Raw genomic sequence first — 25,987 nt, forward strand, 5'->3', positions numbered from 1 at the left:
CTGCAGCAGCTTTACTCGACATTGAGAAACGGCCATGGACTAGACACGCTCAATTAAAACATTTGATGACATTACTTGTGTTATGTTTTGGCTTTCTATAAATAATCCTTGACTCTTTTCACATGTGATGTTGTGAAAACCTCAGATGAAACTAGTAAGTGTACATTGAGTCAAACTAAAGAACTCTACATATTTCCTGATTCAGAAAGAGTACCAAATACAGGATTACTGCTCATGGCTTGAATAACAGAGGACAAAAAGAGCAGCTATAAATGTATATATATATATATATATATATTATTACTGGCAGTCAGTGGGGTTTACTCCATGGAGGAGCTCACCTGTCCCGAGGCGGAGACGCTCAGCTGAGCAGTTTCAGGTCAGGGAGAGTAAATCTGCAGCAGACTTCTTCAGTGTGATAATCTCCTTACAACCCGCTGAACACTGAGAGCAGCTTCAGCGTACAGGAAGTACTGCAGGAGGAGTAGTAATACTTGGAGAGGGTCCAGCATGACGGACAGATTTTGAGGATGAGCTCAGAAAGATCTCACTTCAAAAAGAAAAACAGTGATGATGCAGAGGAAGATACATTTCAGCAGGAACTAATTAAGAGAATAAAACAATCCCTTAAATGCAGATTGCTTTGAAACATAATGAGGAGAGAAAGCATTGGCAATTTCCTGAGTTTACAGTGTAATAGTGTTGTATAGAATAAGTACCAATAAGGTTCTTATCGCCTCTGACGGCTACTAAAACACAGAAGAAGAAAACAAGACTGGTGAACAAGGGAGTAATAATTAGACCTACTAAAACTAGGTTATTAAAACAGTACATACAGTAAAAACTTGATAAACGTTATCAGTGCAGAATCCAGTAATTACTGTTGAGTTTTCCACGGTATTTTCTGGCGCCTTGACGATTAAAATCCAATTCAGAGATCTCCAACACTCTGCAACTCACAGCAGAACAATCTGATGTTCTGATTTACTGCTGTGTATGTTGGAGTGGTTTATCAGATTCTTGTTGTACTTACTTCTTTGTATGTTAATACTTATATATTGTATAATAGTTATATGTGTGTTCCTTTTTTACAACTTAATTCCACTTAATGTGTTAATGTATTCACCGTTATACACCATAACAAATTCATTGTGTGTGTAAACCTAGTTGGCAATAAAGCTGTTTCTGACTTAAATAGCATTACAGGTAAGAGGAAATGTTATTATTTATTATACTTTGGGGTGAACTGTCCCTTTTAAAGTGTAATTTATTCCTCAAAATGTCCAATAGTTGCTCCTTTGTTCATCACACTTATGTTTTACTGGTACCTGATACACTGTTAATAGCAGGATGTAAAAAGCACATCATCACCCCCTCAGTTTAGGTAGCACATGAACCATCTGCCCCTCTAATGAGTTGTGTGTGTGTGTGTGTGTGTGTGTGTGTGTGTGTGTGTGTGTGTGTGTGTGTGTGTGTGTGTGTGTGTGTGTGTGTGTGTGTGTGGGTGTGTGGGTGGGTGTGGGTGTGTGTGTGTGTGTGGGTGTGTGTGTGTGTGTGTTCAGTGAATAAAGGTGCTCACAATCGCTGATCAAAGGTTTACAGACAGAGACAGGGGCCCCTTGTCTCCAGGATTCGGGGCCCCGCGCTCTGCAGAGGACAGTGATGTTATTGTGCAGAGAGACAGAAGCAGAGCCCATCTGACCACGGCTCGACCAATCACAGCGCTCCTCCAGCTGCTCCTCAGGTGTCCTCTGTCCGGGGAGGTCGAGGGTCCTGAATACAGAGCACCTGTTGATGGGAGAGGAGAGAGGTAGTGTGTTTTTGGGAAGTGAAATACTGTAAAGCCTGAGGACCACTGCACAGTTTTGTAAAGAAACTACAGATAGATGAAGCAGAGTAAGAAGTAAATACATTGAAGAACTTACAAGATGGTCAAGCAGTGATGGAACGTAACTGAAAACATTTACTCAAGAACTGTATTTGAGTACAGTTTTGGGAATATAACCATGTTAGTCTTCTACTTCATTAGATACGAAAAATATGATTCACTTTATTTAATGTAACTCTTCAGATTTGCGTTTTATATATTACCAAACTAAAAGTGATGTTTCTACTCTTAAAGTACAGAAACTAAAAGTACTTATTCTGCACAAAGGCCTATTTTCAGAACAATATATAAATATATATATATTATATATAACATTGTGATTAATAATGATTTAGTTGCCTTAATGTGCTAAAATAATACATGGTAAGTAACACGATGCAGTATTTCATTTTTGAATATGAATTATTTTCAAAGTAAGTGTCACAATCCTAGTTTACTGTCACAATCTAGTTGTCTGTCTTGTCATGATTTTATGTTGAAATTCTGTTCTCCCTGTGTCTCGTCTTCCTTCCTGTGTTTTTCCTCCTGTGTCTGATTGTCTGATTGTGTTCACCTGCTGCCCTTGTGTTTCTGCCTCCCCTGCCCAGCTGTGTCTTGTCCTGTGATTACCCCTCTTTGTATTTAGTCCCTGTGTTCCTTGTCGGTTCATTTTCTTTCCTGTCTCCCTCCATGTTGGTCACGGTCAGTTTTTGCTTTGTTGCTACCGTGTGCTACCTGTTTGTTTCATGCCATGATTTGTTCATCAGCTTCTTTTTTTTTAAATAAAGCTCGCTTTTTGTTCCTAGACCTTTTTGCCTTTTTTGTATTCTGCTTTTGAGTCCTACCTTTTTCCACAAATCATAACAGTAAGTTATCAAAGGAATAGCGGAGTAAAAATATAATATCTGCCTCTGGATTCTAGTGGTAATAAAAAGGTAGCAGGAGTAGAAGTACTTAAACTGCATTTATTTGTTTATTCTACACATAGCAGTTATTTTTAAAACAAAACATATACACTTAGCCTATACTGTTTTTTTTTTTTTTTTTTTATAGCGCATGGTTGAAAGGAGCAGAGAAGAACATCTTATTTTATCTGCCCCTTCTTAAAAACAATTTAAAAAAATGAAATAAAAGCAATATTATTTCAGTCACAGTTGCTTACAAATGCTGAAACATAAAACAGAACACAATCAAAAGTGAACTTCATACTGTCTAATTACGCTTTCTTTATTTTGTAAATTATGTAGTATGTTTCTTTAAATGTTCTTAAACATAAAAATGTTCTTACAGCCCTTTAAATCATTCGGCAAAGAATTCCACTTTATTTATCAAAAGTAGGCTACTTGAGTAAATACTTGTTAGCCTACTATCAACCAATGTCCACCATTATTTTTTCAAACATAAGAGTATGTCAACATTTTATCAGATATAAGCACATCCTCAGCCCTCTCTCCCCGGCAGGAGGAGCCCCCCTCCCCGGACCCTCCCTCCTCCTCCCCGGTGTAAAGTGACGGAGGCGCGCTCCCGTGACGCAGCGCAGCCCCGTGCGCACCGAGGCTGGAGTGGAAGAGGCGCGCTCATCTCGGGAGGACCGACCGCAGAGCACCGGAGACGGGAGGAGATCACCCGGTTAGTCCGACCGTCAGGAGCCTCAGCCGGGGAAACGATGCTCAGAAGGAGCCTCTCCGCCGGCAGCAGGACTTAGAAAGCTGCGGGAGATCCACCCGGACACTTTTCAGCCTCCTCTTCCTCTTCCTCTTCCTCTCCGATAAGGAAGATCTCTCTCTTCAGTTTAACCCCAGTTTACAGGTCTGGTTTGACCCCAGCACGATGTGGAGGACCGGGGTCTTGCTGCTCCTCCTGGCCGTGTTTCTAGCCTCCGGAGAACTCCAGCTGGAAACCGAGCCGCGGAGACTCCCTCCTCCGGGAAAGTTGGATTTCGGTTATGTTCCTGCAGGAGTTTACGAGACTCTTGCCCATTACGAACCGGGACCGATAGGGATCCTGTTCCACCTGGTGCAGGCGTTCCTGTATGTGGTGCAGCCCAATGAGTTCCCTGAAGGTAAGAAGCATCCTCACTCAGTCAGAGAAACAGAGGGATAAATCCAGGCTGGGATGCGATGGATGCTCACTTTTGGGAACATTATCAGAATCAGAATACCTTTAATCGTCCCACAGAGGGGAAAGGTGGTAACATGGTTACACCAAAAGTAAAAAGCCATAAATAGCGAAATATTATTTAAGAGGCATGCATTAAATAGTAAAGATAACTATAGAAATCGCACAATTATTTACAATGTGCAAAATACACATCCAGGTTGACAACAAAAAGTACCAGTAACACCGTATTTGTTGTTAAATTAGTGTAGCATGTATAAGGTGTGAAAGCAGGTGATAGTAGTACAACTCTAAGTATTGCAGTTATTTACGGATTATGTACAATAGTTGACATGTCTAACTAGTAGCATACATCGGTCTAATTGAATTACGTGTGATTATAATACAAAATACATAGCCTTTATCTGCATGTGGGATTTACCACAAACATTTTCCGGAGAGTGGAGCATGTTGGTTTTGTTCGGGAATATTAAGACCCAAGGATGCTCAAATCTATATTTGTACTACCAAGTTGTCACTTTCCACATCACCAAAGCTGAAAGATGTTTGAAATGAGTTCTCATAAATGGGTCTATTTCTTACGGACGGTATCCGGCTTGTCCTCTGTGTGTAAATGTGTCCTCTCGCGGACTCCACTTGTGCGTCACGTCCCTGCAGCGCGCGTTTTGATTTGCGCGCAGATCTGACAGCTCGCGTTGAGGTGGTGTTTGTGCTCGCGGCGTACTTTATGTCAGGATAATTACAATTAATGAAGCTCTCACTGACAGCGTGACGTGCTCACTTTTTACAAGCACATTTTTTTGCCCGGATGAGTGAATGTTTGTCCCAGACACCCAGTGGATCCTCATTTAATACAATTAGAGCTGACTGCTTGTACACACATGAGGTGTGTGTGTGTTTAATTGCTGGATGCTGAAAAGATGCCCTCTATGCGTCACTGTCTGTGTCCATATAGGTCGGAACATTTAGCAGATTAGCAGCTCTCTGAGTCACCTTGTTAATTGGGTAATCCCATAAACCCCTGCGCCATATGTTGCTGGCATTTTAGTTTTCAGTTTGTCACCAGTGGTCTAATCCCAGTCGCAGACCACTGCCCCGCGGAGGGATCTCCATCATAAACCTACCAATTGATGCACGGTGGAGAGTCAGGTGGAAACAGTTGGTTCGAATACATTACTTCAGATGCATTTGCATGTCTGTAGTTTGTCATTCATTAGATTAGAAAGCCTGGGGGGCGTTCATTATTATTTCTGGGTTCATCAGACTCTAACGTAAGGCCATCTGCTTATTAACAGCAGCCGTGCATGTGTGGATACGAGCAGGATAAACAGACAGAGATGTGTCAGGTCGTGTCTCTGGGACTTGCAGTGTTGGTCATTACAGCACATTTAGCCAATGCTCTTATCTAAAGCAACCTTCAATGGGTGCATTCAACCATGACGGAAAAAAACTCAAAATAGCAAGATGCTGTAGGTACTTCGCTTTCATAAGTGCTACTGAATTTGCTCTAAGTAAGCCAACCCTTAGGTGCTACATTCAGAGGTTTTCAGTGGAAACAGGTGAAGATTTTCAGCAGCAGTCCTGATATTATTGGGTACCTGGTTCCCAACAGGTTTGTTTTAGGGTATCTGTGTCCCTCCCACAGTGGGATTTCTATAACTACATGTTACAGGAAGCCCCTCTGTTGGGAAACATAACTTGGTAGTTATATTCAAATCTATGAGACAAGTGGAGGAAAGGATCTGCATGTGTTTCCGCTCCAGTGGTCTGTGACTGGAGGAGGTGCAGATGTCAGAGCTCTGTGGAGGCTGGGTGGGTGTGGGTGGATGTGGGGGGGGTCTCCAGTTCAGCCTGTGGTGAACTGTCAGCCTTCTTCCAGAAGACATTTAAAGAATGATTCACTGAATCCTTGAGGAAAGAACTGCAAAAATGGTTCTTGTTAACAAGTGTTGTCCATTAGTTGTTTATCAAGGAGACACTTCATCAAAACATGGCAGCATCGTCACTTTCTAAAGTATAGTGACAGACAACAATGGCACTGCAGACAGGTTCTCTTTTTTGTGCAGATATGTAACAGTTATTTTCCCAATGACATCTGGAATACCGTGATATAAAGACTACAAATTGTCATTTTAATTATCTTTTAAGTCTATAAAATGCCAGAAAACAGTGGAAAATGCTCTCAAAATGCATCAAAAAATTACAGAGTCCAAGGTGACATCTCAAATTGGACCTTACGCTTGGTAGCTGTTTCCCGCCAGAGCACTTACTCTTTTCCTTTAGAAAAACTATCCCGACTCAAGGTCTACTGACTTAAAAAGCTCCAGTAAATTGACTTTTAGTTTACTTCGTCAAGCTGCTGCTTTCAAGGTCAAGAATGAACTTTAATTCAGCACCCTGCAGTAAATCAGATAGGAAGATCAAAATGAACCACAATGTACTTTCTTCAAACGGTTGCATCGCTCTACTGTTAATAATAAAGGGCTTACATTTAAGAGTTACTAATATAAACAGAATAAATTGTGACAAAATGTTTGTAACATTTGCTATGGACAAAATCATAAAAGATTCAGAGTTTGCAAATCAAAAGATCCTTGACAGCTGAGCAAATTCAATATTCTGTTAACATCCCGATAGCAATGAATACATAAATGCTTTGACAATAAATACATAAAAAAATGTCATCTGTGGAAGCTGTGGCGCTGTAAAAAGCATGACCAATCATTTTAGCCGGCCCGGCTAAAATAACTGGATGGCCTACCTGCCTGTCAGCCTTCCATCTGTGCACAAACTTATCTCGTGCCCTCATTGGTCATGTGCGCGTTCGTGTGTGTTGGAGGAGGGGCTCTGTAAGGAAGTCTGAAGGAAGGGGCAGATTTTTTTTTGGCTGCGTACTTTCAAATTCTAGCGCACTCGAGCTGGTTTCTCCATTCTTACCTACCCTACCTTTAAGAGCATTCCAGGGAATATAACAAGTGTTTCTGAAGTGAATTACCTACCCCACCTTTAACATGTAATGTGGTAGAAAGCTTTAGAATATGAAAACGGGAAACAACTAGTGCTTGGGTATTGTTTCGGGAAAAAAAAACATCCAGTCCACAGTTTTTAAAGTTTTGGAGCACCAAAATCTAATTAAGCTCAGAGTTCAGTAACAGCTTATTACAATATCTCAGAACTACCTGTATGAAACACTCAGCCTGATTTTCTTGGTCTTACCCCAGAAACGACTCGGCTGTAATTAGCGACACCCCTTACTCATGTCTTGGCTGACATGTACATTGTGTGGCGTCTTTATAATCTGGTGAGTGTTTAATGCAGTGACTGACTGACATGTTCTTTCTCTGCATCAAAGCGCCCCCCCCCCCCCACTCGTAGGAGGTTTTATTAGCAAAGAAGCAACTCTCGTCTGTCAGCGACACCCACACGAGGCGAATGAGCGGTGACACATTCTCGTTTACAGTTTCCAACTGCTTTTTGTACCGCAGTGTGGAAGCGTCACCTCCCCCCCCCCCCTCAGAGTCACCCACACTCCCGAACACACAAAAGCTAAATGTTATAACTAATATAAACAGTCTAAATACACAGGATGGTGCACGGGATCATAATCCCTTTCAGACATCATTCACATTACTCTGCTGGCTTTCAACAGGATGTTTAAGTGACATTCTTTGCATGGGTGGCTTCTACGTGAATATGAATTACTTTATTTGTGAATGATCAGACATTTACAGAAAGAGCCTAGAGTGGAGGGCTGCAACCAACGGTAGATTTCCTCTTTGATTTATATGCCTTTTCATTTCTCGATTAATCATTTGGTCAATAAAATGGCAAAAGAAAATTACAAAATCAAAGGCGATGTCTTTAAATGTCTCTCAGGCATGATCGGCTCAGCAATAATTAATGACCATCCTTATTTTCTGCTAGTGAATCTCTTAGGTATAAACTTCTGCTGCCTTCAATTATAAATTCCGAGAAAGGATTGAAATATGTTTTAGTCTGGACTCTTTTGGATCCTATCAGTATATTGCCCAAGTAATGCTGGAGATGCTAGTTTGAGTTTACTCTAACTTTGGTTACATAAGGTACAGTTGTTTGCCCTAGTTGAATCACACTGAACGGAGGAAAGGTATTTTTAAAGTCTGAAAGAAACTGTTAATAATGTTCTTATTAGTCTTGTGTAAGTCTTCAGATTTATTCCAATCTCATAGGCGGAGTTTTTGCGCTTGAGGGGGCAAACCTTTTTTACTGACGTCAGTAGTCCCAACTATTGCGTGGGGTGCTACGGATACAGTAGCAATAAAGCCAGCGTTCACCGCACTGAGTATGACTTTTCCACATACGAACACATATAACTAGATAACTACTATATCCCTTGGTTACTTGAACATGCTACAATATTATTAACCAGTTTCCTACCTTATTAAAATATTGATATACAAAATATTTGTATTGGCACAGTTTTAGACGTAGTAATGCTGTAACATATTTCAGCCACTAGGGGAGCCTATGCTTAACACACATACTAACACATTTGACATCGTCAGCGGGAGTTTAGTTTTGGATCCGAACAGTTTGATTTACAGGAAGTGAGTTGACTGTGTTGCAGAGATTTGTACACTTGAATATAGGGACACACACATCTGTAATCTTTAGCTACAAAGATTTTTATTTCTTCATCCTCTACTCTCCACAAACTAGTTATAATAAAAGAGATGCAGCGATTTATCAGCCAACGCTTTAAACACATCGGTTGTCAGCTCATTGGCCATTAACTGGGAACGATATTCTATTCTTTTTTTTTTGCTAATCAAATAACAACAATGTGTCAGAGGATGGTTTTACATCATGCATGCAGCAGTAAAGACAGTAACATTACAGCCACACACACACACACACACACACATACCATGTATACATCACTTCAGGGGACATTACATTGACTTACATGCATTTCCTGGAGACTTATCCTAACCATAACCAGCACATGCCTAACCCTAACCAAGTCTTCACCCTAAAATTAATGATTCCCCTCATGGGAACCTTCATTTTGTCCCCATAAGGGAGGTGAGTCCCCACACGTGACTGTGTAAACAGATTTAGGTCCCCACAAGTATAGTAATGCTAGGACACACACACACACACACACACACACACACACACACACACACAGAAAAGTAAAGATACTTATTGGTAATTGTTTTTATTATGAAAATACAATTTCATTGCATTTTTTTATAAAAGAAAATGTACAAAAATTTTCATTAACGGCATTTATTATAGTTCTTAGACATAACATAGGAATCAGCCAAGAAAAACACAATTGGTGCATCTCTTAATAAAAACAGTACTTTTTTTTAATTCATTTGGATAGATGTCAGCCCTCTCTTGGGAATAGAGGTGCATGAAGCTCCTTCTGCAGTTAGGAAAGTATCATTTCGTGCCTGTGGGAGAGCGCGTTGGGAGCCAGCAGCCGTCACACAGCAGATCCCTGTTGGATACGTTTTCTCATTAGTGTCTGTATTCCCTCCGCTGGAGAAGCCACACCGACAGATAGCAGAGGCCCGGTGAAAGGCTGGCATCCATTCAACACGAGCAACAGTTGCCAGGGAAACCCATCGGCAGCTTTCATGGCCGCTGTTTTTGTTTCCACCTTAAGAGTGTCTCGCTGCACCAGAGATCGAGGTTAAAACAGCTGCAGAGTTTAACATCTCAGGCCATGTTTTTGCTTCAACTTTAATCAAAGATAGTGCTTTTTCTCCACAGCACAGAGGCATAAAGGGACTTTGGGGTTCAGTGAAGGACACATAAACCTGAGAGAAACTTGAGGAGGAAAACTTCAAAAGATTTCTAACCAAGGACGAAGCAGAGATCGAAGCAGAGATTTAACTGGAATTATAAAGTAGACATTCTGGTTTAATGTCTTTTATGTTCAGAGGAAGAAATGTCTACAAAGAGTGAGCCTTTCTAAGGATACATGCTGATAAATCTCTACAGTGAAGGTCAAACTTTTGAATATTTAGTCTCTTTGTTTGCTGATATTTAACATGAAGCAAGCCCTGAAGTTCGTTAATCTACACACAAAATAACATGTAAAATTAAAGTTTAAATGCAGGTTACTTTGGAGAAACAACCAGATAAAGCCACATTTGAAACATTATCCAACTGAAGAACCCAACCCAGTGTTGACACATCCCTAACAATGACAGTATTCCATATCACCAGGGGCCTCATTTATAACGCCTTGCGTAGGATTGATGTAGGAAGGTTGCTTACGTAGTACAAAGCACAAAAATAGGTACATACATTTTCCGCCATTTTCCGATTCACAAAACATTGCGTACCGGCGAGGGAAGTGCGTACGGCACTTCCTACGCCTGTTTCCCTTTATAAATCACAATCGACTCGTAACGCCCATATTTGCCTATGAATAGTCAAATAAACGCCCATTCATTCATTCATTCTGACTGACTGCATGAAGAAGATCGCAGGAAATTACGATAGAACAGCTAAAAAAGACATCTCACACCGTGTCAGATTTTGGTTATTGTGGGGAGGTTGAGATAAATCATATTGTTTGGTGGATGCAGTTTGAACCAGAGTAGCAGCATGGAGGTCGGATCGTCACCAAAATAAATAAATAAGTGGTCCGAAAAAAGTGAATGACAAAAAAAATACACATAACCTTCCTCATGCAGTGTGTTTGTCCCGGGGACAGGAGACACCCCCTTGATGAGAAACTGTAAGAAATGATTGGGGAATCCCTCCGGAGTGGAGTCATGACGACTGGATCTGAATTATTTTGTTGTATTTGGTGGTTTGTGTTCCAACGGTCGATCAGCAACTATATATCCATAATCCACCAGTTAAAGGAAATACAACTAATGGGTTGTGTTATATTAGCTGTACAATTTACCACATATAAGACGTAATTCTGTCCTCCTGCTTACCGCATCATTTATGAGAAAACATTTCATAACATTAACACAACATATTCGAGGTGGTTTTAAATAGCATATCCGTATTTATTTATTTCTCCAAGTTATGTTTTTGTGTGCACTGAGGAGTCTCAAACAGGCGTTTGATGAATCATTTTAAGATTGGCTTTAATCAATGTTTGAAAATGAATTCTTCCTATTTGATAAATGAGAGGTAACATTTTATTTATGGTATTATGTCCACATATTTCTCTCCATTCTTCCTTCTGCCAACGGTGTCGCAGTTTCTCGTCTCTCCCGTTGTTGTGCTTAGTGCGTACGCATGGGTTAGAGTTTGCGTGGAGGACCGCACATTTTCCCGTCAAGTTAGTATTTTATAAATCGCAAACATTGTGTAGAAACTGGCGTACGCCATTTTTTGAGCGTATATCCCTTTATAAATGAGGCCCCAGGACCGCCTTCTTCCATCTAAAAAACATTACCCGCCTCCGCCCCTCACTCTCCTTCCCGGCTGCTGAAACCCTCATCCACGCATTCATCACTTCAAGACTGGACTACTGCAACAGCATCCTGTATGGTTCATTATCCAACATTCTAAATAAACTACAATACATCCAGAACTGCGCTGCCCGCCTCCTCACCCGCACCCGCTCCAGAGACCACATCACCCCCGTCCTTCAAAACCTGCACTGGCTCCCTGTCCGTCAACGAATACACTTCAAAATCCTTCTGCTAACACACAAAGTTCTCAATAACCAGTAACCCCAGAACGGCTCATTCTACCTAAAACGTGGCTGTATTAAAAGATCCAAAACCATTTCACTAATTATTGTTTACACTCACATGCTGCAGTTCTCCAATTTGGAAGACGATACCATAATTCTGCTTATAATCTATTCCGAAAGCCTATTAACATCATTATAGCCCGTTAAACTAAACAAGAGCCACATTACAAGCATGGCAAATCACTGTTTGTGGATTAGACTGCACACGGTGCCTTTTAGCATTTTACAGCTGGAAGTGGAAATGTCAAGAACTAATTAATTGTGGAGAAAAACTACAATCCAATGAGTCTGTGTGTACAATGTGGTGCTCTTAATTCATACGACAAATACTGAGTTTACCGACTATGAATACTTGGTGCATACATGTTCATTTTGGAGTGCTTTTCATGGAGATATAAGCAGAGGTTGTGGTGTTTTAACCTTGATCACAGCGACTCTCCAGGGCTCACTTTGACTGCACCAGAATAAAAGTCTTGGTGATAGATAATGAGTTATTAATAGTGCTAATGGACGACTGATTAAGGCTGCTGGCTCTGATACAGTACGGTGGTAAAGTGATTAAAGCGAGTGTCCTTCAACTGTAGGGTCAGAGCTCGAGCCCCATGACAGCAAGAATCTGCTCTGCTGAAGTGTCCTTGAGCAACATCCTTAGAGCCAGTGTGTTGCTGACCGAGCATTTTAACATCTCAGTGGAGGAAAGTTGGGGAAATCAGAGTTGAGTGTCCAAAAAAAATGACTCATTATCTTGCAGCATTTTTCCAGCCAGTTGCAAACATTTTTCTAATTAAGAGAGCGGGCGAGTCTGTGCAAATTACCATTGGATGCCATGATGATCCCCAAAAGGGCTTGAATTTGCAATCATAATGATTTGCATATCTAAATCGTTTCTACATTCATAACATCACAAACAAGCAGAACCATGTGTGCTGAGATGATGAACTGGTTCTGTTGATCTCATTATCAAACACTTTATTACTTAGTATAGCAATACAGTCAATGAGAATAGTTGACAATACATCACAGCCCAGATCACTTCATTGCAAAGGTGTGCAACTCAGTACCTACCTAAGTCTGAAAGATACCAACACATGTATTCAGAGTAGATGTTCTTCCATGCAGTGGGAGCTCAGATGCTTTTGGTGCACGGGGGTTAAAAGGTCAGGCCTATTTGAACCGTGCATATAGACACAGTCACATTTGGCAGTGCAGAGAGCAGTTTCTGGATGGATGGGCGCAGATGGCTTTGGCAGTTTAAGTAGATTCACTGAGGCCTCTGGGTAAAAAAACACAAGGAGACAAAAAGACACTGCAAAGCTGTTTGTTCACTCCTCTGAGGTTGTTTTACAAGTTTCATGGCAACAGATAGCTGAAATCCTCAGTTGACCTCCACTCTATTTCTCTGGATTCAGTAACTCTATATCATTTGTTATTGAGCATGAAGAAATCTTTAAGGCTCCAAGGTTTAATGTCAATAGTTAAGCCTACTGCAGCCCCTTGAACATGAGACTGGAACTTAAGCTGCAATTAAAGCTATTTGAGGAAAAGATCAACAGAAAAATAATCAATCCCACTATTTTGCTAATCGATTCATTGTTGAAGATATTTTTCGTGCAAAGAAATAGCAGAAAGTGTTGTTTATCTCATGAATATTTCCTACCTTTCTCTGTTTTATATTATATTCAAGTATATATTTTCGAATAATCAAACCTTTTAAGACACTTTGAGAAAGTGGGATGGACCTTTTTAACAATTTTTCTGCCATTTTTATAGATTAAATGATTCAAATTTGAAGTTGAATTCTTAGCGATTTGGCTTAGGGTAAATATTTAAATTTCAGCTCAGCAACTTCAGCACTTGTGTTATTATAACTATAGCCGTTTTCACACCAAGTACTTTGCCGTACTTAGTTCCCAGCACTTAGTACCCCCATGGAACTAAAGAGCCGATCGCGTTCACACCGGAATAAGTTCCCTGAGGGAAGATTACGCAAATGAAGCCGCTGACGTCACTTCTTCTTCTTCTGCTTTGGGTTTACTGGCAGGCCGCAAACAACTTCACGGCGTATACTGCCACCCGAAGTCCCCGGCCAGAAGTCCCCGGAGTTGGGGACTGGCTTCAGTAGAAGCTGCTGGGAGTCCCAGCAGCTTCTACTGAAGCCTTCCGAGTAAATCGCCAGAACGCCGACACCTCCTCATCACTCCCATGTTTTTTTTTGTGTTGCCACAAGTTATTCTCTCTCTGTTGGTGCGCGGGGCTAATGCTAATGCTAATAATGCTAATGCCAGCAAATACAATGCTTCAAAAAACTTTTCCGAGTTTTACGGAGCGTGGTTTGCAATTCGCCCAGCCAATCAGAAATTTGAACTTTTTTCTCCCCAGGAAAGTACCACCTCTCTAGCAGGGACTAATAATGGGGGTGAAAGTTCTCATGAACTAAGTTCTCTTTTTGGTGTGAACACAAAATCCCATGAACTATCGGAACTAAACGGGAAAAGTACGGGGAAAAGTACTCCGGTGTGAAAGCGCCTTATATGTCTTTTGTGATATCATTTGTTTCTTTGGACGATATCTTGGAGGACAGTCTAACTTTTTACATTAAAACATTTCCGATGCATATTTAATATTTCATGTTTCTGTCTTCAGGCAGGCTGAAATTGTGCCAGCATTAGATGACAAATTGGGGCAGAGTAGCTAAGTCTGTAGGGATTTGGTTTGGGAACAGGACCAAGAACAGAGTGGAGGGGCCAGTTTGCCTTCTGGTCACTGCTGAGGTGCCCTTAAGCAAGGCAGCATACCCTCACACTGCTCCCGGCGCTGTGTAGCTGTCCACTACTCCCAATACTAGGATGGGTGAAATGCGGAGTCAAAATGTTACTCTGTGCTGCATGTGTTCATCCATTTCCATAGGAACATTCACATTAATTAACAACGTTTTTATGTCCAGCATATTTATTTATGTCCACAAATCATGATATTCTTTTGAAAAAAAGGATCATGTTGCAGCTTTTAAATTATTCTGTAGGATTGGATAGCATTGGATAGCAGCCCTGAGGCTAACAGCACAAATGTCCAATGTGAAGAAGGCGTTCATGTGCTCAATAGTTAAACTTGGTACCACTTTACAATAAGACTACCCTTATAAAGGGCTTACGAATAGTTTGTAATTAATGTATTAATTAGGTTGTGAACACTTTATAAATCATTAATAGGCTTTTATAAGACATGAGATAAACAGGGCGACTGTGAACGGTTGCTTGCCAAATAGAGCCCACATGTATCTGTACTGCTAAGCCTTATTAGAAATGGTAGTAACTCATTAATAAATGGGAATGTGTTTTACACTTTACAATAAGGCTCCCTTTTGGCAACTATAAATGTTAGTAACTCGTAAATAAATGGTCATAAAGAGATGCCAAGAAACATCAAGATGAATGGGGGGGGGAAATCAACTCAGTGAACAACAGATACCAAGGATGCTGGCTGATGAAGAATATGAAGTAAGCTAGGTAGCCAATATAAGGCTTAGTCATCTTGCCAAATAGTGAGCCTGTGTTGATGTATGAAAACGGTTAGAACTGGTTTATAAATGGTTCCTACTGATTAATAAAGTGTTTACAACCTAATTCATAACCTAATTATAAACCCTTTATGAATCCTTTATAAGGGTAGTCTTATTGTAAAGTGGTACCTTAAACGTTTATCAGCTTCCATCTGTTACTAACCAACATGAGATGTGAGAGGATTCCTTCAAGCACAAGAGCACAGTTAAAGTGATGTCTTCTAATTAACCAGACAGACATCATTATGATCTGTTTGTTCCACAGATCCTGAATGTACGGTATAAACAAACAACATGCATTTACAAAATAGAAAAACATCCTTTTATAAATAAGCAGATTCCAAGGTTTTGCATCCTTGCCAGATCCTGTGGAACAGCCCAGTCAAAGTGTAGCAGCATCTGCACGACAGAAAGTGATGTATATGGTTCCTCTGTCACATGCAGTCATGTCAGCGCTCTGACAGTGAGGCGCTGCAGGACACACAGCCGACTGCCCACAACATAATGCAAGTGTACTACCAGAAGCAATGTGTCACTGCAGCACAGAGGTAGAGGCCATCGCAGGTGACTAATATCCAAGAACTGACACACAATTTGTAAAATATCTGCCCATATTTACAGATAAGCTATTTTAAGGTAGACGTCAAAAAAGAGCCGACAGATATGAGCCACAAAATGATGGCTGAACGCTCCATCGTTTATCTCTCACTGTTGCAGGAGCACATTACTATTACATAATATACTGCTGGCCTTTGACCATTTGAAGATTCAAAAATAATGTCTCTGCATGCATCAGGATAGCATCATAACATTTCATAAAACCTGTCTATAGATAAAGGGTTCAATGCACTAAATATTACATGGATTTCCGCATTGTTTTTATTTGCTTTAAACATCCTGTTGTATCCACTGTGCATAAGGTAACAGTAGACGTTGAGCAACAAAGAGGGTCATGTCTACCAGAATAGGAAATAGATGGTTATGCATGTTAAAAAACATTACTCTCAGTGAGTCAACATTTAGATGAGACTGTGATTCAAACCTTTGACTTAAAGTATCACCATTTTAAATGAACAAATCCAATGTTTGACTTATTTCATGATTCTGACTCTCCACAAGTATGTTTCTTTTTTTTTTCCTTTTCATGGTGGACATGGTAAAATTTACCAGAAACTCAACTTGTTAAGTTCATTTCCTACAGTCTCTCATTTTATGTCTGTCCAGGATTAACTGTGAAGTAGATTGTCAACATGCCCAGAACAAATGACTATATCTTCACTTCTAAAAGGGGTAAATTAATAATCTTTTTTCTCAAAGCAATGATAAACCTGTGAGTTGGATGTAGAACAGTCAGAATCAATAGATAGATGTTTTTATTTTAAAGTAAATTCAGATTGAACATAGTAAAAAAATGTAAATTATAGTTTCCGTCCAAAAAAACGTATAGTGAAAACCACCCTTGAATGATGGGATAGTAGACTAAAAGCTTTAGGAATCCAAACTATAACATATAATAAGTACCCTGTATCAAGATTGATGCAAAACAAGTGACATTTGACCTTTTTAGAGAAGTTTAGCAAAAAAAAAAACACCTCTGGGGTCATTTGGGTGCATTTTCCATATCTCTGGAACCCATCGGTCAATTTTGGTGATTGACACCTGTTAGAGCCAATAGAATCGAGGGGAAGTTCCTAAATCCATCTAAACATTACCCATTGGTGAATGAGTGATGCGCAGCCTGCATGCCCAAAACCGGAAGCTGTCATACACTCTATATGAAAACTACTCTTATTGACATAAATGTTATGATGGACTATCAGTAATTATTTCAAAGTGACACAGACACATTGGATTAACCTTCAGCTGCGTTTATATGCGTTTGAATGCCATTGAACACAACTTTTGATTAGAAAAACAGCAAAGGTAAGACGTATTTGCCGTTTTGGCCACGTAAAGTGAAGTTGTGTGTTGTCTTTGCTGGCTTTCACTGCCGCGAGTTTTGGTCGCACAGTGATGATACTTATACCATTGGAATATGTGGAATCTTGATGCATTGATCAACAAAGGGCATATTCAAAGATAGAGAAAGACACATTATAAACAGCCAGATTGTGTTGACTTGCCTTTTTTTACATGTCAAACACTGGCATGGTAATTTGTGTTTTTGTCACATAAACATTTTGTGAGGGAGGGACATAATCTTGCAATGTTCTGCACTATTGTGTTTAAGAATCAGTGTAACGATGTGTTGCATTTTGGCTGCTGATTGTTAAAGGAGAGAAATATGCTTTTCTTTTCCACTCAAGAGGTTTTCCAGCAGGTTACACACTGGTAATGTCTCTCGTCACACACCTTCACACAGCTTCTTTCTACATATACGCTCCTGCTGCCCTATCTTTGTCAGAGAAGATCACGCTGCATAATCACAACACAAAGAGGAAACATTGTGCGGCACTTTAATTCCTCGCTTGCAGCTCCAGGCCTGTGAAAAGATTTGAAAATAGCCCCCTGGCTTCATGTTGTTACTCCTGAAATGGATCCACAAATCTGGGATTAGTCTCTCCGAAGGCTCAGACAGACGAGGAGGCCAGCTGTAAATGAAACGCTTCAATCCTGTCATTTAAATATGTGACAAGTCCACAAACACACGTTTCAAATGACACAAACCACTTACAATTCACAGACCACCTGATGACACATTTATATCCTAAAATTGGATTGATGTTACCAAATTGAAATGATGCATGTGCTTGAAGACATTGATTAAATGAGAGCTAAAACAAAAAAAGGAGCAGCTGAACAATAAAAAGCTTATTGGGAAATTAAGATGGAGGACAGGCTGTTAAATCTTCTCCAAAAACAAGAAGCTTTACCTAACTTCAGCTTGAAGTGGAAAAGTTTCCTTCACCTTCAACTAATGAAAGACTTCACTGGATTGAGGAGATGGAGACAGCTTGTGTGACATTTTAATTGGTAGCAAACTGATCCTTAATTATGGCAACTGCTCTTTGTTGTAGTTTTATTGAGCTGAGCTATTAAGCTATTGCGTCTCCATGAAAATGTATCACCAGTTATGAGGCTGTTATTGTTTATGGGATCGTCAAATATTTGTTTATGAGTGACATTGCGCTCAAGGCAAGTTTATTAATGAGACAGTCAGGGCTCAGATTTCTGTCACAACAGTGCAATGTCAAGAGATGAGAGTCCTTCAGAACAACTGCAATACTTTCTTTAGTCTGCGCTCAGATAGAAAACATCATCCACATTTGTTAAGCTGTGTTGACATGGTGGGGGTGTAATGACTTGAATTTGTAATTTCTTATCATCTCAGACGAACCTAACGACTGTCGCAAAACACAAGTTAAAATGATGGCTGCCATGATGAACTTTCAAAAGTGCCATGTTGTGCCTCATAAGTCTTCAACATCATGGATCTATTGCTATTTTTAAAACTGGGCATCCTGCTACTTTTGGCCGAACATTAAACAAAAGCCTTCCATCAATGCAGCCTCTTGCATTTTGAAACTCTTAAAGATGTTGGTTATTTATTAAATGTGTGTGCAATAATTGCCAGGTCAGTTGCTCACAGCTTTTTGTCATCTTACGAATTTAGTTTTTTTTGTTTAACCCATGATCCGGCTTCAAATAATCAAATCGATTAGCACAAAGCTAACAGCAATCTAATCTGTTAGCTCAAACTACTAGCCTCAAACTACTAACACCCTCTACACTTTGACAGTTCCTTTATCGTCCCTTTGGTTTTTACTTTAAATGCACATGCCTCCTTCAAAATAGAAAGATTTGCAAAATCAAAGACCCCCCATTGTGATTTCAATTTCTTTCAAATGACCAAGAAAACACAGTGTATTAATCTTGTCAGTGCAGTGCTCATGTCGTGTTTGATTACTTATGAGGGAAATGAAATGACTAGTGCTTCGAAGGAAGGCTTTAATATGTGGATGTTATTCTTTCATCGATACACTTTGGTTAGGTTTTACATATCTGCACAAAAAAGAGAACCTGTCTGCAGTGCCATTGTTGTCTGTCACTATACTTTAGAAAGTGACGATGCTGCCATGTTTTGATGAAGTGTCTCCTTGATAAACAACTAATGGACAACACTTGTTAACAAGAACCATTTTTGCAGTTCTTTCCTCAAGGATTCAGTGAATCATTCTTTAAATGTCTTCTGGAAGAAGGCTGACGGTTCACCACAGGCTAAACTGGAGACCCCCCCCCACATCCACCCACACCCACCCAGCCTCCACAGAGCTCTGACATCTGCACCTCCTCCAGTCACAGACCACTGGAGCGGAAACACATGCAGATCCTTTCCTCCACTTGTCTCATAGATTTGAATATAACTACCAAGTTATGTTTCCCAACAGAGGGGCTTCCTGTAACATGTAGTTATAGAAATCCCACTGTGGGAGGGACACGGATACCCTAAAACAAACCTGTTGGGAACCAGGTAACCCATGATCCTGCTTCAAATAATCAAATCGATTAACACAAAGCTAACAGCAATCTAATCTGTTAGCTCAAACTACTAGCCTCAAACTACTAACACCCTCTACACTTTGACAGTTCTCCTGTTCCTTTACCGTCCCTTTGGGTTTTACTTTAAATGCACATGCCTCCTTCAAAATAGAAAGATTTGCAAAATCAAAGACCCCCCATTGTGATTTCAATTTCTTTCAAATGACCAAGAAAACACAGTGTATTAATCTTGTCAGTGCTGTGCTCATGTCGTGTTTGATTACTTATGAGGGAAATGAAATGACTAGTGCTTCGAAGGAAGGCTTTAATATGTGGATGTTATTCTTTCATCGATACGCTTTGGTTAGGTTTTACAAAGAGCTAAATCAAATATAAAAAGACAATACAAACTGTTGACCGCATGAGTCCATCACAGTGTGTTGGCTGCACAGTTTGAAGTGAAAGGCCATGCATTGAATTGTTACGTCTCAGTGTGGAGGTGTGTTTTACAGTATAAAGAAAATCAATACACTGAACAATCTGCTCCTGGAGTCTGAGAGGAAAGTGATGCATCTCATTTAGACAGCCTGCTCCACCAGAGGCTGGCACATCATCGGACTGAGTAAGAGTAGATAAGAGCTGTGGCATTAAGATTGTAGAAAGTCTGAGACATTTCAAGGTAATATTATAATGCCACCATTAGCTTAAGCTCCCAGCTATCTCACAGAGCAGGTGAGAAACGTGGCAAAGCCAGACGTGGGAAGAGGGGGAAATCAAAAGATCGCCGAAGCAAGAACGTCTGTGAAGAGATCCGCTTAAAGAAGCAAGGAAAAAGGGAGTAGAGGGAGTGTGTTGGAGTAAGATCTGACACTTCCCCGGGTGCTGCTTAAGCTTATCAATTTATCTTAACTTGACCTACTGTTAACTGTTGTTCAACAGGAAGCTGAGTGAATTAGTGTGTCTTCAGTACTGGACATAAGGCTGGTACAAGATAAACAAGCAGGCTTTTTCGGAAATTCAGTCAGACAACTCACGTGTTTCTTTAACATGTTTATTAGAAGCAGCATATAGTTGAGTTTGGTGTCTAGGCTCGGGCCTCATCACTCCACAGATATACATAGCACGATGAGTGATGATTAAATAACTAACCCCCCGAGCCTACAGGTGGAAGCTGTGGTGGTGGTGGGGCAGGCAAGCAGCAGCGACGTGGAAGTAGCTGCAGCAATAGCAGCAGCAAGCAATGCATGGAGAGAGATCTGGCAGGTTAAATAGAGCGGCTTATTAAGGAGACTCTGTTTGGTTGGTTGTAGAGTGGCAAGGGGCGTTATGTATGAATGCAGCATAAGTGCTCGAGTTGACTGCCTGAACTAGCTCGCAGGCTTCGCCTCATTAATGGCAAATGTTTGGATCATAACTTAAAACTAGGGGCACCAGTTCTCTAAATGCCCTTTATCTATTTATCTTAACTTGACCTACTGTTAACTGCTGTTCAACGGGAAGCTGCGTGAATGAGTGTGTATTCAGTACTGTGCATAAGGCTGGTACAAGATAGATATTTAGATAGATAGATAGATAGTACTTTATTGATCCCAAATTGGGAAATTGTTGTTGTTACAGCAGCATAAAAGGCATTTTACAATAAAAACAAAACTACAAAATATACAAGAATAGAAAGAAAAATAAAATAAAAAAAAATAGAAAATATACATGTTGAAATAGAAAATATACATGCAGATATTATATATACAAATATATATATATATTCAAAATATATGACAATATGGAGTATAAATATTGAACAGATTATGTATGAGTAAAATGTACAATGTGGTTTTAGATAAACAAGAAGGCTTCTTAGTCTTATGAGTATTTCAAGATTCAAGGCTTTTATTGTCATTAGCTACATACTGTAACTACAGTGTAGTTATGTTGATGAACATCTTAGGTCACAGGCTCCTCCAAAGGTTCAACACAATACAACAGATAAAATAGTGCAAGTAAATACAATAAAATAGAATAGAAGGAGTGCCATAAGAGTCTATATACAAGTGGTAAATCATTTGTAAGTTGCAAATAGGTGAATGTTATGGATGTTCTTAGAGTATTATCAATAGCATCAGCTAAATAAGCTAAAATGAGCATCATGAATCACCGAAGACTACGACGAGATCCACTCAAAAAGCAAGAAAGAGGGGCCCAAATGGAATACAGAGTGTGTTGGAGTAAGAGCTGACACTTCCCCGGGTGTTGCTAAAGCCCTCATTCTCATTCAGGGATGTCAGATTTGGGTCAGGCCGGGGTAGCCAAGCAGGAGAGAGGATGCGAGGGCGAGGCGAAGCGAGAGGCTCCGTCCCGCTGAACGGAGGGTCAGTCATGCATCCTCCGTCCCTTCTTCCGCTTCATCGGAGGGTTCATCAGCAGCAGCGCCCGGTGCTACGAGCCGACACTGGGACGCGCTGAGTTGTAATTGCAGATGTTTTTGGGGTCAACAATGCCCACGCCGGAGATGACTACTGTAAACAGACTTCGTATTTCAACTCGCCGCTTAGGCTCGCCACACCTTCTCACAGAGTGATCGCAGAGTTCAGTCAGCGTGCAGAGACACTTCCCCTGAGTCGGATGTGTCACAGGAACAAGGCTGTGTCACTCTTTTATATAGCGCCTTTTTTAAAGCTCTCAATGACAACAAAGGTGTCAAGTATGCTTAACTTAGAAAATATGTATTAAGTTTATTACTACGCAGCCCTGGTTTACTTCATCACATGGATACGAATGAGCATTGTATGGAGTTTATCAACACTTGTACTGCTTATTTGTATAGATACGTTGTGGTACTTTACAGCTGCAACAATTGGTAACGATTAATAGATGGGCAAGAAAGAAATCCCAGAATTTATTTCGTTTGATATTCGACTTTTGATTAAAGTAATTCTTTATAGAAGGAGTGGCAATAAAAATGCTATTTTCAGCCTCTCAAATATAGACTTATCTTGGTATTTTAGGAAGTAGGATAGAAATGTTTACTATTGCTGACAATGTATAGACCTAAATGAATACCTTGTGAAAAATCAACGGTACTCATACAGTGCTTACAATCCTCCTTCATTTGTATTTGATCACAACTTGCCCATTATTAATTTATCTTAAATTAACCTTCTGTTATCTGTTGTTTGACAGGAAGAATGAGTGTGTCTTCAGTACTGTACATATGGCTAAAAAAACAGGAAGGCTTCTTCATCTTATGTAACATCACTGATAGCATCAGCTAAACGGCTAAAATGTGCATGAAAATACTTTTTTGCACAGTCATCTTGAGGAAGCTCTGCCCAGACAATGAACGAGCACTTCTCCATTCTCATGTTGCACGTCGGCAGGTGGATGTGAGAGTGTCTCCTGGGATTGGTCTGCAGGTCACGGGTCCTGTCTGTCATTGTCACCTTGCAGCTTGGCTTCAGCCTCGATTATCTGACGGTAATCTGGGCCGGCGTTTACCGGGTCAGTCTGCAGAGCCAATCCTCTGGGCTGTCTGTCCCTCAACATGCTGACCAGACTGAATGGCCTTTTGTCCTCTGGACGTAAAGACCTCTTAGCCTGAATATTACAGTAGAAAGCTTGTAGCCAGAAGGCCTGGATACAAAATCCAAGATTGGTTTGGTGAATGTTTTGCTATGTCCTCAAAACAAACTTGATTCACTTGATTGTTCAGTTATTTTAAGCACTGGACATACAGAAATTCATATTCATATAATGTATAATCCAAACTTCATAGCGATTGGATTTGTCACAATTTGTTCAGGAAGTTCGTCAAAACTAAATAGATTTGTTCTAAAGCTGCCAATGTGGCTCGTACTGTTGTAAGTAGGGATGCTCCGATCGCCAATTTTGGGGCCGATCGCCGGAATCAGTATCGGCCGATACCGATCGCCGATCCGATCGAGTGGGCGGGGTCTATGGGGATCTTCAATTTTTAAAGTGATGTTTACAACTCAGTTAATGGGGCTCATTCACTGGCGCTTCCACAAACAACCAACATAATTATTACATTCAAATGAAGTACGTTATTCAAGTTTACATTAACTTGGGATAATAACACGGGAGAAATGAGCGAAGTGCTCTCTTTTCCTCTCTCCCCCTCTCTCTCTCCCTCTCTCTCTCCCTCTCTCTCTCCCCCTCTCTCTTTTCCTCTCTCTCTCTCCCTCTCTCTCTCCCTCTCTCTCTCCCTCTCTCTCTTTTCCTCTCTCCCCCTCCTCTCCTCTCCTCTCTCCCCTCTCTCTCCTCTCTCTCTCCCTCTCTCTGTCTTCCTCTCTGGTCTTTTCCCTCTCCCCTCTCTCATTTCCTCTACCCCCTCTCTCTCTCTCTGTCTCTCCTGACAGCCTGTCAGTAGCGTCTCATGCAGCTCACTGATCCAGTACTGAGTGACCCGACAGTGAAGAATAAACATATGTATAACTAGTTTAGCTTGTTCCAGAGGTAGATAAAATAGCTAAGTGTGTTAGGTCTAACTCTTAGTGTGTGTGTTGCTCCGCTCACCGCTCCGTCACAGCGAGTGGAGCTGCAGGATTTCTGCTTCACACACACGTTGCATACCGCTATTTTATTGTCTTTTTCGGACACCTTAAAATACTGCCAGACTGGTGAAGCCATTTTGGCGAGCTTGTTTTGCCGCGCACAGAGAAAAGTGTCATGTATTTTACGTCATGCGATCGGCTCTCGCGATCGGCATTTTTAGAGAGCACCGATCGATCGGTGCAAAAATGCCTAGTTATAAGAGAGTAAAGTGCTCAGTATGTTTGTAATAAACACATCTGTAGGCATAAACGTGTTTTTATACCTGTTCAGAAACACTTGTGGTAAAGGTTTGACCTCGTGGCTCCCTCTTGAATAGCTATGTGTTCTTTTGTTGCTTCTTTTCTTTGGTGGATTTTATTTTGACGTTGTGAATCATACATATGGGGATAAGGACACACACTCTTGAATATTCACTCCTTGAAGGCTTTCCCAGTTCCAATCCCATGCAATCCTACAATCGCTTTGATGGAACCAGGCGTAAGATGCCTATTGGTTAAACCTTAGCATGGTGCTATCTCTAAAAGAGAAAGGCACACTATGGTGTGTTATGTCAAGATTCATCAAGCAGTGTGTGAGCAATTTACCTGGAAAACCCAGCTGATGTTGGTCTCAATGTTCTCAAGATGTAACAACTTGTCAAGTCGAGTTAAATCAGCACAACAGAGCCTGAAGCCTGGAACAAAATATAAAAATGTCAATGGAGATACAAATATGTCAGAGCCTTCCTTTTTAATTTTACAGAGTACCGTAATTGACAACCATCTGCAGAATACAAATCATCTCATATGGGGCTGAGAAATAAACGGTATCACACGCAGTAGACTTCACTGTTAGCATCTGTGCAGTCGACTTGTTTATGATTCAGAGCTCGGTACATTCATATTGCCATTTCTTAGTTAGTGGACAAGATTGCAGATTGAAGTCACTGTGCAATATAACATTCTTTATTAGTGTCTGTCGCCATGTCGCACAGATTTATTTGTATATCTGTGTCTGTGTGCATCTCACTCACTTTCTACCCATCAGTGTGATTTACACTCGAGGGGAGGCTGTCAAGTGTATTAACATACTCAATGTGCAGACTGGATTATATCATGGATGTATTTTTGCATGTGAAAAGGGATGTGCATGTTTTTCTATGTGCGTGTCATGTGCTCGTCATGTGCTCATCTGGCTCCTGTGAAAAACAGAGTTAAGTGGAGTGTGGGACTCCAGCTGTAAATGTAGCCAAGAGACTCAGCTGTTTACTAAGTTCTCCTCCTACTCCCACACATATAAACTACTGTATGTATACAGATGGAAAAATATGGCTTGTTTCCAGGGGTTAAGTTTGGATTTGATATGTGGGGGTGCTCTGTGTGGAGGTGGGTTAGGGGGGCGGAGGTCGAGGATCTCATTATTTGACCTTAGGGGATATACACTGTGGCCCTAAAGCAACTGCTCCATTATCTGTATCAAATGCACACATTGATGCCACCAAATGTCACAATAAAAATAGAAAGTACTACAAATAAACTGGAATTAATTTACATCTTAAATTATTAATATATATACACAAAAAAAGGTTTACAAATATCCAACCTTCAAATTGCTTTTTTAAATCAACACTGCTCTGCACACTTGCTAAAGAACATTTGTGTGGAAATCTCAATTCATTTGTAGGGCAGCAAATTGG

At 40.5% G+C, this 25,987-nt stretch overlaps 1 protein-coding gene across 5 annotated transcripts in view; it reads left to right on the forward strand.

The window, feature by feature from the left end:
• Window positions 1-3,414: 3,414 nt before the first annotated feature.
• prom1a (prominin 1a) overlaps window positions 3,415-25,987 on the forward strand; it is a 92,560-nt gene continuing 69,987 nt past the window's right edge. For 4 of the 5 annotated variants that reach the window (XM_034133816.1, XM_034133817.1, XM_034133818.1 and 1 more), the window contains exon 1: window positions 3,698-3,929. In XM_034133816.1, coding sequence (XP_033989707.1) covers window positions 3,698-3,929 — 232 coding nt within the window. Of the gene's footprint in view, window positions 3,930-25,987 lie in introns of all 5 variants that reach the window. The other variant, XM_034133815.1, reaches the window with a different exon arrangement.

Source organism: Trematomus bernacchii, unplaced genomic scaffold (genome assembly GCF_902827165.1).
Source record: "Trematomus bernacchii unplaced genomic scaffold, fTreBer1.1, whole genome shotgun sequence".
NCBI lineage: Eukaryota > Metazoa > Chordata > Actinopteri > Perciformes > Nototheniidae > Trematomus > Trematomus bernacchii.